A 15,107-nucleotide genomic window follows, 5' to 3' on the forward strand; every position below is an offset into this window, starting at 1 on the left:
GAGAATTCCATGGACAGAGAAGCCTGGTGGGCTACAGTCCATGGGGCCACAAAGTGTTGGACATGACTGAGCACATACACTGTTTTAGTTCTTGACTTCTTGCTTAGTCAAAAGTCTTGAAACATTTAGAACAGCCAGGCCCAGCTTTCTTTACTGGTCTCTAGTATGCACCTTTGTAAGTGTAGTTTGCTGAGCCGAGGAAGGAATCATTCATATTTTTTGCATTAATACTCTATTGATGAGACAGAATTATCTAACCTAAATCAACTAAAGCAAAAAGAAGGGATATGTTGGCATATATAGCTGAGAAGACGAGAACTCAAGTCATGTGGGTTTCAGGCATGGATGGATCTAGCATTCTCTCTCCCGTTCATGTCTGGTTGTTTCTCTCATTCTTTCCTGTGGCAGATGACCTTCTTCATGTGGTAGGGAGAAGGGGTCAGGGCATCAGGGATAAGGGCACAGAATGGTGCAGATATGCAGCATCTTAGTCAGTCATTCCAGAGGAAAGACAGCCCTCTCTCAGTCCAGCATCTATATATCATGTCTCAGGAAAGGACTCTCATTCTCCTAGCATGGGCCATGGGTCTGCTCCTTGGACCAGGTCTAGTAGCTGGGTGATGCTGTGATGCCTAGGTCACATGCCCACCTCTGTGAAGGCAAAGAGTGGTTGGAGGTTTTACCAGAATCTAATAGACTGAGGAAGTGGAAGTTGTCCCAAAGGGAAGAGGTAGGAGTCAGGTGTGTACTGTGCCAGAAAAATGAAGGAAGGGAGGCTGGACAGAAAAATATACCTGGGGCCTCACCACATGCCTATTATCTTATTCTCAGTCATTTAGAACTGATGGAAAACACAAAAAACTACATTCACAGGTATACACTGCCAAGAATGCTACTCCTCCCCAAAGTCCTGACTTCTCACTGAATACAGCAAGTCTATCATTTCCACACTCTTCTCTCTCTTCTTTCACCTCCACATCTACCCACTCTAGAGCAAACAGTCAGATGACTGAATATTAACACTAGGTTTGGCCACCTCTTTTTCCTCCTGAAAGTAGAATCAGGAAAAATGAGATATTCCAACTCTTGACTGAATGTGCTGTGCTTAGTTGCTCAGTCATGCCCAACTCTTTGCGACCCCATGGACTCTAGCCCAGGCTCCTCTGTCCATGGGGATTCTCCAGGCAAGAGTACTGGAGTGGGTTGCCATGCTCTCCTCCAGGGGATCGTCCCAACCCAGGAATCGAATCCAGGTCTCCTGCATTGCAGGCAGATTCTTTTACCATCTGAGCCACCAGGGAAGCCCTTCACTGAATAGCAAACCAATTTTTAGGGCAGAGAGCATGACATAGGTTTTGGATCATTGAGAAGTTCCACAGTTGTTTTGTACATGTTCCTTGATATCTAGGCTGATTTTACCCTCTAATTTGTCTCTTATTTGAACAGACAAAATTTAAATTGCAAAGAAAGGTGATTCCCTTCAGCTTCATGAGGCCAACGTGGTCTCCAACATTTAGAGTATTCCAGGGCCCCAGGGACATACCTCTTTTCATGGCTTTGGTTCACCTAAAGATTCCAGAACAGAAGGGACCAGTCATGGGGGAGTCTTGAGTGCCATGCTGAGGAACTTGGACTACCCTTAAGTAATGGCATGGCATCAGAGGGTCTTGGAGGAGTAAAATTATCCATTTTGATCTTTGGACCTATTGCTGTGGTCAGGTTGTTGTTTTTCTGTTGCTAAGTCATGTCCAATTCTGCAACCCCATGGCCTGTAGCATGGCAGGCTCCTGTGTCCTCCACTATTTCCCAGAGTTTGCTCAAATTCGTGTCCATTGAATTGGTGACACTATATAACCATCTCATCCTCTGCCTCTCCCTTATCCTTTTCCCTTCAATCTTTCCCAGCATCAGGGTCTTTTCCAGTGAGTCAGCTCTTCTCATCAGGTGGCCAAAGTATTGGAGCCTCAGAATTAGTCCTTTCAGTGAATATCCAGGATTCATTTCCTTTGAGATTGACTTTACTTGCTCTCCTTACAGTCCCAGGGACTCTCAAGAGTCTTCTCCAGCACCACCATTCAAAAGCATGAATTCTCAGCCTTCGTTATGGTCCAGCTCTCCATCCATACATGACTACTGGAAAACCATAGCTTTGACTATATGGATCTTTGTTGGCAAAGTGATGTCTCTACTTTTTACTACACTGTCTAGGTTTGTCATAGCTTTTCTTCCAAGGAGCAAGTGTCTTTTAATTTCATGGCTGTAGTCACTGTCTGCAGTGATTTTGGAGCCAGGAAGATAAAATCTGTCACTGCTTCCACTTTTTTGTCTTATATTTGCCATTAAGTGATGGGACCAGATGCCATGATTTTAGTGATCTGGTCCTATGACCTTGATGAACTGTGCTTTCATTTTTTAATTTTTAAATTATTTTTTAAAAATTAATATATAATAGCCAGGGAACTATATTCAATATCCTGTGACAAACCATAATGGAAAAGAATATGAAAAATTATATATATATATGTATAACTGAGTCACTGCTATACAGAAGAAATTAACATTGTAAATCAACTACACTTCAATAAATTTTTTTAAATTGTTGAGTCAAAAAATTGAGATATAGTTGATGTACAATATTATATGTTACAGGTGTACAGCAGAGTGATTCACAATTTTAAAAGGTTATACATCATTTATAGTTATCATAAAATATTTCCTACTTGTGTTGTACAATATGCCCTTATAGCTTTCTAATTTTATACATGATAGTCTATACTTCTTAATCTCTTACCCCTCTTTTGCCCCCTACTCTTTCCTTTCCTCGCTGGTAACCACTAGTCTGTTCTCTGTATCTGTAAGTGTGCTTCTTTTTTGTTACCTTCACACGTTTGTCGTAATTTTTGGATTCCACATATAAGTGATATCACACAATATTTCTCTCTCTCTGACTTATTTCACTCAGCATAATGCCCTCCAAGTCCAACCTGCTGTTGCAAACAGCAAAATCAATGATCTGTGCTTTTGAAGAGCAGTGTTTGATTTATCTGCCTTGGATATTTGCTATTATACTTTTATAACCTATTCATCTGTGGATCCATAAATCCTTGTATAATATGATATAAATATCCCCAGAATGGAGAGAGAAGAGCAAAAGAGAAAGGACTGTCTGGATTACCATCCAAATCCCCATATTATGGAAGACTAGCAGGTAGATTATGGACCAGGCAGAGGCTGGAAGGTGAGGAGGTGGTCAGTGACAAGAAGATACCTAATTAGGATTCCATGAAAGATCCAGAGACAACAGGTGGCTAAATTGGAACCAAATGCTAAAGCTGAGGTGAAACATTTATTTTATTTATTTAAGAAGATTATAATTTACACAACCAGTGAGATGATTATGGATGTTTCAGGTTTATATACACAATATGAATATGCATTTAAGTTGAAAGGCCACATACCTGGTAAACTAGGTTGGCATTTTCATGCATTCCAAATATTTCTGGGTCATCTATCAAAGGCAGGTTTTCAATGTAGTCTTTAAACTCTTGCAGGCTGTCAGCCAAGGGCGCAAAATAGATACCTGTTATTGAAAACACAGAAGGCAAATACGTCTTAAATAGATGACCTTTGAGTACCGCCAAGTTTGGTGCTTCTCTGTCTGTTCAGATGGTGGCTGTCATCAGCTGCGTCATGGAGAAACAGGGATGGTTTTTTGCAAGCCCTCTAGCTTTCATTGCTGTGTCAAATTACTTCACGTTTTCTGGAGGCCTTTAGCATCTATCAGCGTCCTAACCTTTTAAGGTGTCACCTGCAGAACATTCCAAGATTCTAAGAATTCAGGGATGTGCTGCTGAAAGGTGTGCTCTGAAGTGATAAAACTTTGAAAACACATCTAGACAGAATACAATCTACTTTAGACCAGAAATAGTTAAAAACAGTTATCACAGAATAGATATCTTTGTACTCTTACAACCAAAGCTGAAGCTATGAGAATCCTGGACTGCATATTAAAAAGCAGAAACATCACTTTGCCAACAAAGGTCCATATAGTTAAGGATATGGTTTTTCCAATAGTCACGTATGGACATGAGAATTGGACCGAAGAATTGGTGCTTTTGAACTATGGTGCTGGAGAAGACTCTTAAGAGTCCCTTGCACAGCAATGAGATCAAACCAGTCAATCCTAAAGGAAATCAACTCTGAATATTCATTGGAAGGACTGATGCTGAAGCTACAATACTTTGGCCACCTGATGGGAAGAGCCAACTCATCAGAAAAGATTCCAATGCTGGAAAAGACGGAGGGCATGAGGAGAAGGGGGCAACAGAGAAAGAGATGGTTGGATGGCATCACTGACTCAACGGTCATGAGTTTGAGATAGTGAAGGACAAGGAAGCCTGGCATGCTGCAATCCCTGGGGTCACAAAGAGTTAGGCACGACTTAGCAACTGAAAAAGGAACAAAGCATGGGGATGGTGAGTGTGGGGGTCTGGGTGGTGCGGACTGGACACAGATAGCTCCTGGATGGAAAACTGAGGACGCTGTTAATGACTTCTTGGAAAAGGTCTTTTTCCATAGTATTGAAAAGTCACTCACCTGATTCAGAATATTTATAACCGTCTTGTAATGTTTCAGGAGAAAAAAATCTTTTCAAGACAGTACGAAGGCATCTTTGATCCCAGGTATCTGTAACTCTTCCACCATAGGTAATTTCACCTGAAAAGGAGTTTGCATTTAAAAATGTTGTTTGTTTTTAACTGATATGCATACCCACATTCTAATAGGTTTATTTATTTACACATTTGGCACATTGAGTGTCTTTCCACTAACCTATCCCTAAAGATAATAAAAGTCAATTTTTAAAAAGCAGAAAGAAGACTAGTATATGTTGTTGTTTAGTTGATAAGTTGTGTCCAACTGTTTTGTGACCCCCACCTGAACTGTAGCCTGCCAGGCTCCTCTGTTCATGAGGTTTCCCAGGCAAGAAAATACTATAGTGGGTTGCCATTTTCTCCTCCAAGGGATCTTCCTGACCCGGGGATGGAACCCTTGTCTCCTGCACTGGCAGGTGGATTCTTTACCATTGAGTCACCAGAGAAGCCCAAGGAGGTATATATATTTTCTCCCAATTATTTTGCCTTTCCCAAATAATTGAAACTAAAGCTACTGAGCTCTGTTTACATATTTCTTCTTTCTTCCTGTTTTTTTTCTTGGTCTAAAAAATATTGAAATATTGACTTTTGGCCTTATCCCATCATTGACTGTAGTATTGTAAAACATACCTACTTTGCATCAAAGACTGCTTTTTGGGGGCCAGTAAGCTAAATGGAACCAAAATATTTACAACAAGCCATTCAAAATCGATAGATCCAAGATGAAAGAGACAATTTACCTCACAGAAATTACATTATGGGGTATTAAAATTTATTGGTATCCCATCTCTCTTTCCACAGAGAAGCTGTGCTCCATTGTCACCCCCACATTACAATAGGAAAGATAGTTATTCTGTGCTGTAATGATTGTATTACTGATGTGGTGGTTTAGTTGCTAAGTCATGTCTGACTCATGAGACCCCATGAACTGTAGCCTGCCAGGCTCCTCTGGGAAATTCATGAAATTTCCCAAGCAAGAATACTGGAGTGAGTTGCCATTTCCTTCTCCAGGGGATCTTCCCTACCCAGGGATTGACCCTGCATCTTCTGCACTGAGGGTGGATTCTTTACACCTGAAACACCAGGGAAGCCCACTGCTGATATAATTCCTTGGAAAAATTCCAGACCCATTGCTACAATTTCTTATTCACCTCTGTAGTGCTCCAAGAAGAATTTTACCTATGATACTGAGGTTCTCAACTTCTGAATCTTTTAAATGTTCATCTGCTCATCTCCATCTCTTATTATGTCAAGATTTTTTTCATTCTCTTTCAAGCTGACATGGTTGGTTGAGAAAAAGTTATTTGTGCTTGGATCTTTGTAGTTTATTTCTTCCAGGATAGCAATGTGCTAACTGGCATCTATCTTTTGTCTCCTGTTGAAGCACGTCTGGTCAGTTTTTTTTTTTTTTAATTTATTTATTTTAATTGGAGGCTAATTATTTTACAGTATTGTAGTGGTTTCTGTCATACATTCACATGAATCAGCCATGGATGTACATGTGTTCCCCATCCTGAACCCTCCTCCCATTTCCCTCCCCATTCCATCCCTCAGGGTCATCCCAGGGCACCAGCCCTGAGCACCCTGTCTCATGCATCGAGCCTGGACTGGAAATCTATTTCACATATGATAATATACATGTTTCAATGCCATTCTCTCAAATCATCCCACTCTCGCCTTCTCCCAGAGTCCAAAAGTCTGTTCTTTACATCTGTGTCTCTTTTGCTATCTCGCATTTAGGGTCATTGTAACCATCTTTCTAAATTCCATATATATGCATTAATATACTATATTGGTGTTTTTCTTTCTGACTTACTTCACTCTGTATAATAGGCTCCAGTTTCATCCACCTCATTAGAACTGATTCAAATATATTCTTTTTAATAGCTGAGTAATATTCCATTGTGTATATGTACCACAGCTTTCTTATCTATTTGTCTGATGATGGACATCTAGGTTGCTTCCATGCCCTGGCTATTATAAACAGTGCTGCAATGAACACTGGGGTACACGTGTCTCTTTCAATTCTGGTTTCCTCGGTGTGTATGCCCAGCAGTGGGATTGCTGGGTCATATGGCAGTTCTATTTCCAGTTTTTTAAGGAATCTCCACACTGTTCTCCATAGTGGCTGTACTAGTTTGCATTCCCACCAACAGTGTAAGAGGGTTCCCTTTTCTCTGCACCCTCTCCAGCATTTATTGTTTGTAGACTTTTTAATAGCAGCCATTGTGACCAGTGTGAGATGGTATCTCATTGTGGTTTTGATTTGCATTTCTCTGATAATGAGTGATGTTGAGCCTCTTTTAATGTGTTTGTTAGCCATCTGTATGTCTTCTTTGGAGACATGTCTGTTTAGTTATTTGGCCCATTTTTTGACTGAGTCATTTATTTTTCTGGAATTGAGCTGCTTGTATATTTTTAAGATTAATTCTTTGTCAGTTGCTTCGTTTGCTATTATTTTCTCCCCTTCTGAAGGCTGTCTTTTCACCTTGCTTATAGTTTCCCTCGTTGTGCAAAAGTTTTTAAATTTAATTAGGTCCCATTTGTTTATTTTTGCTTTTATTTCCATTACTCTGGGAGGTGGTTCATAGAGGATCCTTCTGTGATTTATGTCGGAGAGTGTTTTGCCTATATTTTCCTCTAGGAGTTTTATAGTTTCTGGTCTTACATTTAGATCTTTAATCCATTTTGAGTTTATTTTTGTGTATGGTGTTAGAAAGTGTTCTAGTTTCATTCTTCTACAAGTGGTTGACCGGTTTTCCCAGCACCACTTGTTAAAGAGATTGTCTTTTCTCCATTGTATATTCTTGTCTCCTTTGTCAAAGATAAGGTGTCCACAGGTGCATGGATTTATCTCTGGGCTTTCTATTTTGTTCCATTGACCTATGTTTCTGTCTTTGTGCCAGTACTATACTGTCTTGATGACTTATAGCTTTGTAGTATAGCCTGAAGTCAGGCAGGTTGATTCCTCCAGGTCCATTCTTCTTTCTCCAGATTGCTTTGGCTATTCAAGGTTTTTTGTATTTCCATACAAATTGTGAAATTATTTGTTCTAGTTCTCTGAAAAATACCATTGATAGCTTGATAGGGATTGCATCAAATCTATAGATTGCTTTGGGTAGTATACTCATTTTCACTATATTGATTCTTCTGATCCATAAACATGGTATATTTATCCATCTAGTTGTGTCATCTTTGATTTCTTTCATCAGTGTTTTATAGTTTTTTATATATAGGCTTTTTGTTTCTTTAGGTAGATTTATTCCTAAGTATTTTGTTCATTTTATTGCAATGGTGCATGGAATTGTTTCCTTAATTTCTCTTTCTGTTCTCTCATTGTTAGTGTATAGGAATGCAACGGATTTCTATGTGTTAATTTTATATCCTGCAACTTTACTATATTCATTGATTAGCTCTAGTAATTTTCTGGTGGAGTCTTTAGGGTTTTCTATGCAGAGGATCATGTCATCTGCAAACAGGCAGAGTTTTACTTCTTCTTTTCCAATCTGAATTCCTTTTATTTCTTTTTCTTCTCTGATTGTTGTGGCTAAAACTTCCAAAACTATGTTGAGTAGCAGTGGTGAGAGTGGGGACTCGTGTCTTGTTCCTGACTTTAGGGGAAATAATTTCAATTTTTTCACCACTGAGGATAATGTTTGCTGTGGGTTTATCATATATGACACAACTGAGTGACTGAACTGAACTGAACTGAATCATATATGGCTTTTATTATGTTGAGATATGCTCTTTCTATGCCTACTTTCTGGAGGGTTTTTTTTTTATCATAAATGGATGTTGAATTTTGTCAAAGGCTTTCTCTGCATCTATTGAGATAATCATATGGTTTTTGTCTTTCAATTTGTTAATGTGGTGTATCCCATTGATTGATTTACAAATGTTGAAGAATCCTTGCATCCCTGGGATAAAGCCCACTTGGTCATGATGTATGATCTTTTTAATATATTGTTGGATTCTGTTTGCTAGAATTTTGTTAAGGATTTTTGCATCTATGTTCATCAGTGATATTGGCCTGTAGTTTTCTTTTCTGTGGTATCTTTGGTTTTGGTATTAGGGTGATGGTGGCCTTATACAATGAGTTTGGAAGTTTTACCTTCCTCTGCAATTTTCTGGAAGCGTTTGAGTAGGATAGGTGTTAGCTCTTCTCTAAATTTTTGGTAGAATTCAGCTGTGAAGCCGTCTGGTCCTGGGCTTTTGTTTGCTGGAAGATTTCTGATGACAGTTTTGATTTCCATGCTTGTGATGGGTCTGTTAAGATTTTCTATTTCTTCCTGGTTCAGCTTTGGAAAGTTGTACTTTTCTAAGAACTTGTCCATTTCTTCCACGTTGTGTATTTTGTTGGTATATAGTTGCTGATAGTAGTCTCTTATGATCCTTTGTATTTCTGTGTTGTCTGTTGTGATTTTTCCATTTTCATTTTTAATTTTGTTGATTTAATTCTTCTCCCTTTTTTTCTTGATGAGTCTGGCAAATGGTTTGTCTATTTTATTTATCTTCTCAAAGAACCAGCTTTTAGCTTTGTTGATTTTTGTTATGGTCTCCTTTGTTTCTTTTTCACTTATTTCTGCCCTAATTTTTATGATTTATTTCCTTCTATTAACCCTGGGGTTCTTCATTTCTTCTTTTTTCTAATTGCTTTAGGTATAGAGTTAGGTTATTTATTTGATTTTTCTCTTATTTCTTGAGGTAAGCTTGTATTGCTATGAACCTTCTTCCCCTTAGCACTGCTTTTACTGAATCCCATAGGTTTAGGGTTGTTGTGTTTTCATTTTCATTTGTTTCTATGCATATTTTGATTTCTTTTTTGATTTCTTCTGTGATTTGTTGGTTATTCAGAAGCGTGTTGTTTAGCCTCCATATGTTTGTATTTTTAATAGTTTTTTCCCTGTAGTTGACATCTTATCTTACCACATTGTGATCAGAAAAGATGCTTGGAATGATTTTAATTTTTTTGAATTTACCAAGGCTAGATTTATGGCCCAGGATGTGCTCTATCCTGGAGAAGGTTCCATGTGCACTTGAGAAAAAGGTGAAATTCATTGTTTTGGGGTGAAATGTCCTATAGATATCAATTAGGTCTAACTGGTCCATTGTATCATTTAAAGTTTGTGTTTCCTTGCTAATTTTCTGTTTAGTTGATCTATCCATAGGTTTGAGTTGGGTATTAAAGTCTCCCACTATTATTGTGTTACTGTTAATTTCCTCTTTCGTACTTGTTAGCATTCACCTTACATATTGCAGTGCTCCTATGTTGGGTGCATATATATTTATAATTGTTATATCTTTTTCTTGGATTGATCCTTTGATCATTATGTAGTGTCCTTCTTTGTCTCTTTCATGGCCTTTATTTCAAAGTCTATTTTATCTGATATGAATATTGCTACTCCTCCTTTCTTTTGGTCTCCATTTGAGTGAGATATCTTTTTCCAGCCCTTCACTTTCAGTCTGTAGCTGTCCCTTGTTTTGAGATGGGTCTCTTGTAGACAAAATATATAAGGGTCTTGTTTTTGTATCTATTCAGCCACTCTTTGTCTTTTGGTTGGGGCATTCAACCCATTTACGTTTAAGGTAATTATTGATAAATATGATCCTGTTGCCATTTACTTTGTTGTTTTAGGTTTGAGTTTATAAACCTTTTCTGTGTTTCCTGTCTAGAGAAGATCCTTTAGCATTTGTTGGAGAGCTGGTGCTGAATTCTCTCAGCTTTTGCTTGTCTGTAAAGCTTTTGATTTCTCCTTCATATTTGAATGAGATCCTTGCTGGGTATAGTAATTTGGGTTGTAGGTTTTTCTCTTTCATCACTTTAAGTATGTCCTGCCATTCCCTTCTGGCCTGAAGAGTTTCTATTGAAAGATCAGCTGTTATCCTTATGGGAATCCCCTTGTGTTATTTGTTGTTTTTCCCTTGCTGCTTTTAATATTTGTTCTTTGTGTTTGATCTTTGTTAATTTGATTAATATGTGTCTTGGGGGGTGTTTCGCCTTGGGTTTATCCTTTTTGGGACTCTCTGGGTTTCTTGGACTTGGGTGGCTATTTCCTTCCCCATTTTAGGGAAGTTCTCAACTATTATCTCTTCAAGTATTTTCTCATGGCCTTCCTTTTTGTCTTCTTCTGGAACTCCTATGATTTGAATGTTGGGGCATTTGACATTGTCCTAGACCTCTGGTCAGTCTTATTGGCTTAGCCACTTAGAGTGAGGGTGTAGCCGACTCCCTGTATCAACAGTTCTAAGAAGGAAGAAGGAGATGCTGTTGTACTTTCCTGAGAATATTCTTCGGTTACCCTCTGGGAAGTCTTGGAACACAAAGTTGGGTTAAATCTTTGTGGTCAGTTTATCTAGTTTTGGACTAACTCTAAGCTCCTCTTGCATCCTGGGGGCTGGATGGAAATATAAAGGTCAAGTTTCTTCAGTTGTATGATGATGTCTGGGAAAGGAGGGTGGCTTGGAAAAGTCAGGTTCCAATAATTAGTCAGTAGTGAGAGGAAGAGTTGCCCTAAAATGCATTATTCTAAAAAAAAAAAAATTCAGGGACTTTCCTGGTGATTCAGTGGTTAAGATTCCATGCTTCCACTGTTGGGTTGATACTTGGTTGGGGAACTAAGATCCTACATGCCTCACAGCAGGACCAAAATATTTCAAACTAAAATATCTACATTTTTGAGAAGCAGCACGGAAATTATTTGCCTTAAAAATCAGATTTTATGATTCTGTGTCCAGATTCAGTGTTTATCTTTTTCTTTGATCAAATAAGCAAACCAGGAGCTCGAGTAATTTGACTCAAGGTATCTGACTCAATTTTAGGCTTACTTTTAAGCAGCAGTTTTCTGGATTTAGAATAAGAACATTTGGGAGGGGGTGTCCACCACACATACCCACTGTGTGTCCTAGCCCTGGCATGATGGTTCCTAAAGGTCTTGCTGCAAATCCTGATGTCATGGTTTTCCCCTTCTCTTCTATTCTTATCCCCATGGGTTGGCTCAGGGATGGCCTGATACAAACTGGACAGGCCTAAGGTTTGGCTTTGTCCTTGTCCACTCTGTGCTCAGATCTGATTCCTGGACTTAGGCATTGCTGTAGCTTACTCGATAAAATTTTAAGGACGCCCCCCCACCTCCTCCAACCCCAAACACCTTATCATATTCAAAGCCTCCTTAATCTTTCTCTGTTTATTCACTCCTGTCTAATCTCCCCCTTGGTGTTGCTATAATCCCCTTGTTCAATTCTTCATCTTGCTTTTACTATAGCTTTGTAAATAATTGCACCTCTTCCCAGCCTAAAAGACTGTAATTGTCAGCCATTGCTTAGAAGGTAGAGTCCAAATTTATGAAGAAAACACACAGGCTTTCAAGATGAGCCCATAGATCTTTTTTTTTTTAGTTTTATTGAAGGTAAAGCTTTCTTCCATATACATCACCTCTTTAAAAAAATGATTTATTCACTTTAGTATTGGCTGTACTGGATCTTTGTTGCTGCATAGGCTTTCCTCTGGTCATGGGGAGCAGGGGCTACTCTCTAGCTGTGGTGCGTAGGCTTCTAATTGCAGTGGCTTCTCCTGTTTTGGAGCATGGTTTCTAGAGTGCTTGGGCTTCAGTAGTTGTGATTCCCCAGGCTCTAGAGCACAGGCTCAGTAGCTGTGATGCATGGGCTTAGTTGCTCTGTGGCATGTGGGATCTCTGTAGACCAGAGATTGAACTCATGTCTCCTGCACTGGCAGGTGGATTCTTTACCACTGAGCCACCAGGGAAGACGACATCATCTCTTTATAGCCTGCTCCAGCACTACTGAACTATTCACAGTGTCTACAGGCATAGCTCATCCTGACACTGCTTGCTGCGCTTTCCCATCAGTGTTCTCTCTGTCAGAGTGCTCTCCTGCCTCTTCTCTTCCGCTGAGCCCAACCCACTTTTCAACATCCTGCTCAACCATCACACCTCGGTGGAGCTTCCCTAGATTCCTCCAGGTAGCGTTATTTGCTCCTTTTGAATTCCCATAGTATTGTCCTTACAACTTCTATTTTGGTAATTATACCATATTATAGCTTATTTATTATCTCCATCCATGAGTTTTTGGTAGATGGGTGCTACATCATCTTTGTATTTCCAGCCTTTAACATAGTATTACTAAGCTGTATTTTCTGGATTAGTCCATAGATGGCTGTCTAAAATCTCACCATGAGCAAATATCATTGCCTGGATACAGCACTGCCTTTTTTTAATAAAAAGTTTTTAAATTTATTTTATTTTTGGCTGCACTGGGACTTCATTGCTATGCTCAGGCTTTCTCTAGTTGCAGCTAGAGAGAGGGTGACTCTTCGTTGTGGTGTGTGGGCTTCTCATTGCAGTGGCTTCTCTTATTGCGGAGTACAGGCTCTGGGCTTCAGTAGTTGTGAGGCATGTGGAATCTTCCCAGACCAAGGATTGAACCTGTGTCCCTTGCATTGGCAGCATATTCTTAACCACTCTGGACCACCAGGGAAGTCCCCAGCATTGCCTTTTTTCTCCTACTTTAAAAAAAACTTTTTAATGAGCTATACCTTGAAGATCATAAAATCACTTAAATTTCACATGTATAACTAGTTTTTAGTAAATTTACAAGATTATATAACTATCATTATAATCTAATTTTAGAACATTTCTATCATCTTCCACAGAATACATCTTGTGCCCATTTGCAGTCACAGTCCTTTTCTATTCTGCCCCATGCAATCATTCTTTCTGTCTGTATTCTACTTCCTGTCTGTATATTTGATTTTTCTGGAAATTTCACATAAATGGAATATACAGCATGTGATATTTTGTGTCTGGCTTCTTTGACTTAGCATGTTTTTGAAGTTTATCCATGTTGGAGCATGTATCAGTACTTTATTTCTTTTTATGGAGCAATTATGGCTCAGCTGGTAAAGAATCTGCCTGCAATTCGAAAAGACCTGGGTTCGATCCCTGGGTTGGGAAGATTCCCTGGAGTAGGAAAAGGCTACCCACTCCAGTATTCTGGCCTGGAGAATTTCATGGACTATATAGTCCATGGGGTTGCAAAGAGTTGGACACCACTGAGAAACTTTCACTTTTCAATACTACATTGTGGGGTTTTCCCGTTGGCTCAGCCATAAAGTATTCACTTTCAATGCAGGAGAAGCAGGAGACATGGGTTCCATCCCTAGGCTGGGAAGATCCCCTGGAGAAGGAAATGACAACCCACTCCAGTATTCTTGCCCAGGAAATTCCATGGACAGAGGAGCTTGTGGGTTACAGTCCATGGGGTCACAAAGAATCGGACACAACTGAGTACACATGTTGTCAATATTACATTGTATGGAATATACCTTGTTTTACTCATCCATTCATCAGTTGATAGACATTCAGGTTGTTTCCACTTTTTGGTATTATGAATAATGCTGTTATGAACATGAATGCTGTTATGAACATTTATGTACAAGTTTTAGTGTGGACATGTGTTTTCTTTTTCCCTTATATATATGCAGCAGTGGAATGGAATTTATAGGTCATATGGTAAGACTATTAAAATATTTTCCAAAGCAGTGGCACCTCATTGCATTGCCACCAGCAATGTAGGAGAGTTTCAGTTTCTTCCCTTTCTTGATAACACTTGTTATGGTCTTTTTTTTATTATAGTCATCCTAATAGGTATAAAGTGGTATCTCAATATGGTTTCAATTTTCATTTTCCTAATGATTAATTGAGCATATTTTCATGTGCTTCTTAGGCATCTGTTTGTATTTTTTGGTGAAATGTACATTCAAATCTTTTGCCCATTTTAAAATTGGATTTTTTTTCTTACTGTTATAGGAGTTCTTTACACACTTCATAGACAGGTTCCTTATCAGATACATGACTTGCAAATATTTTATCTCAGTATATGTCTTGCTTTTTCATTTTCTTGATAGTATTTGCTGAGGTGTAAAAGCTTAACATGTTGAAAAAGTTGAATTTATTATTTTTCTTTAATTACTAGTGGCTTTTGCACCATATTGAAGAAGCCATAATTAACCTAAAGTCATAAGGATTTATTTATATGCTTTCTCTTAAGAGTTTTATAGTTTTAGCTCTTACATTTAGATATACCACTCAGTTTGAATTAATTTTTTTGTATGCTATGAGATAAGGATTCAAATTCTCTCTTTAGCAGCTGGGTATCCAATTGTCCCAGCATCATTTGTTAAGTTGTCCTGGTGCCTTTGTTAAAAATGATGATAAATATAAGAGTTTATTTCTGGATTCTCAATTCTGTTCCATTGATTATATGTCTAACATTATGCCAGTACTATATAGTCTTTTTTTAAAAATTGAATTTAATTGATTTACAATATTGTGTTCAAGGTGTACAGCAAAATGATTCAATTATACATATATGTGTATATATCTTTTTTCCAATTCTTTTCTGTTATAGTTTGTTACAAGATATTGAATATAGCTTCCT

General features: G+C 38.5%; 1 protein-coding gene across 1 annotated transcript in view; it reads right to left on the reverse strand.

Annotated features, from left to right (window-relative positions):
- Nucleotides 1–15,107, reverse strand: part of DNAH6 (dynein axonemal heavy chain 6) — a 279,376-nt gene that overhangs the window by 20,880 nt on the left and 243,389 nt on the right. Inside the window, exons 69-70 of the mRNA XM_006055830.4 lie at nucleotides 4,597–4,716; nucleotides 3,459–3,580 (exon numbers count right to left, since the gene is read on the reverse strand). Of these exons, the coding sequence (XP_006055892.4) occupies nucleotides 3,459–3,580; nucleotides 4,597–4,716 (242 nt within the window). The remainder of the gene's footprint in view (nucleotides 1–3,458; nucleotides 3,581–4,596; nucleotides 4,717–15,107) is intronic.

The sequence above is a fragment of the Bubalus bubalis genome, chromosome 12, assembly GCF_019923935.1.
Source record: "Bubalus bubalis isolate 160015118507 breed Murrah chromosome 12, NDDB_SH_1, whole genome shotgun sequence".
Taxonomy (NCBI): Eukaryota; Metazoa; Chordata; class Mammalia; order Artiodactyla; family Bovidae; genus Bubalus; species Bubalus bubalis.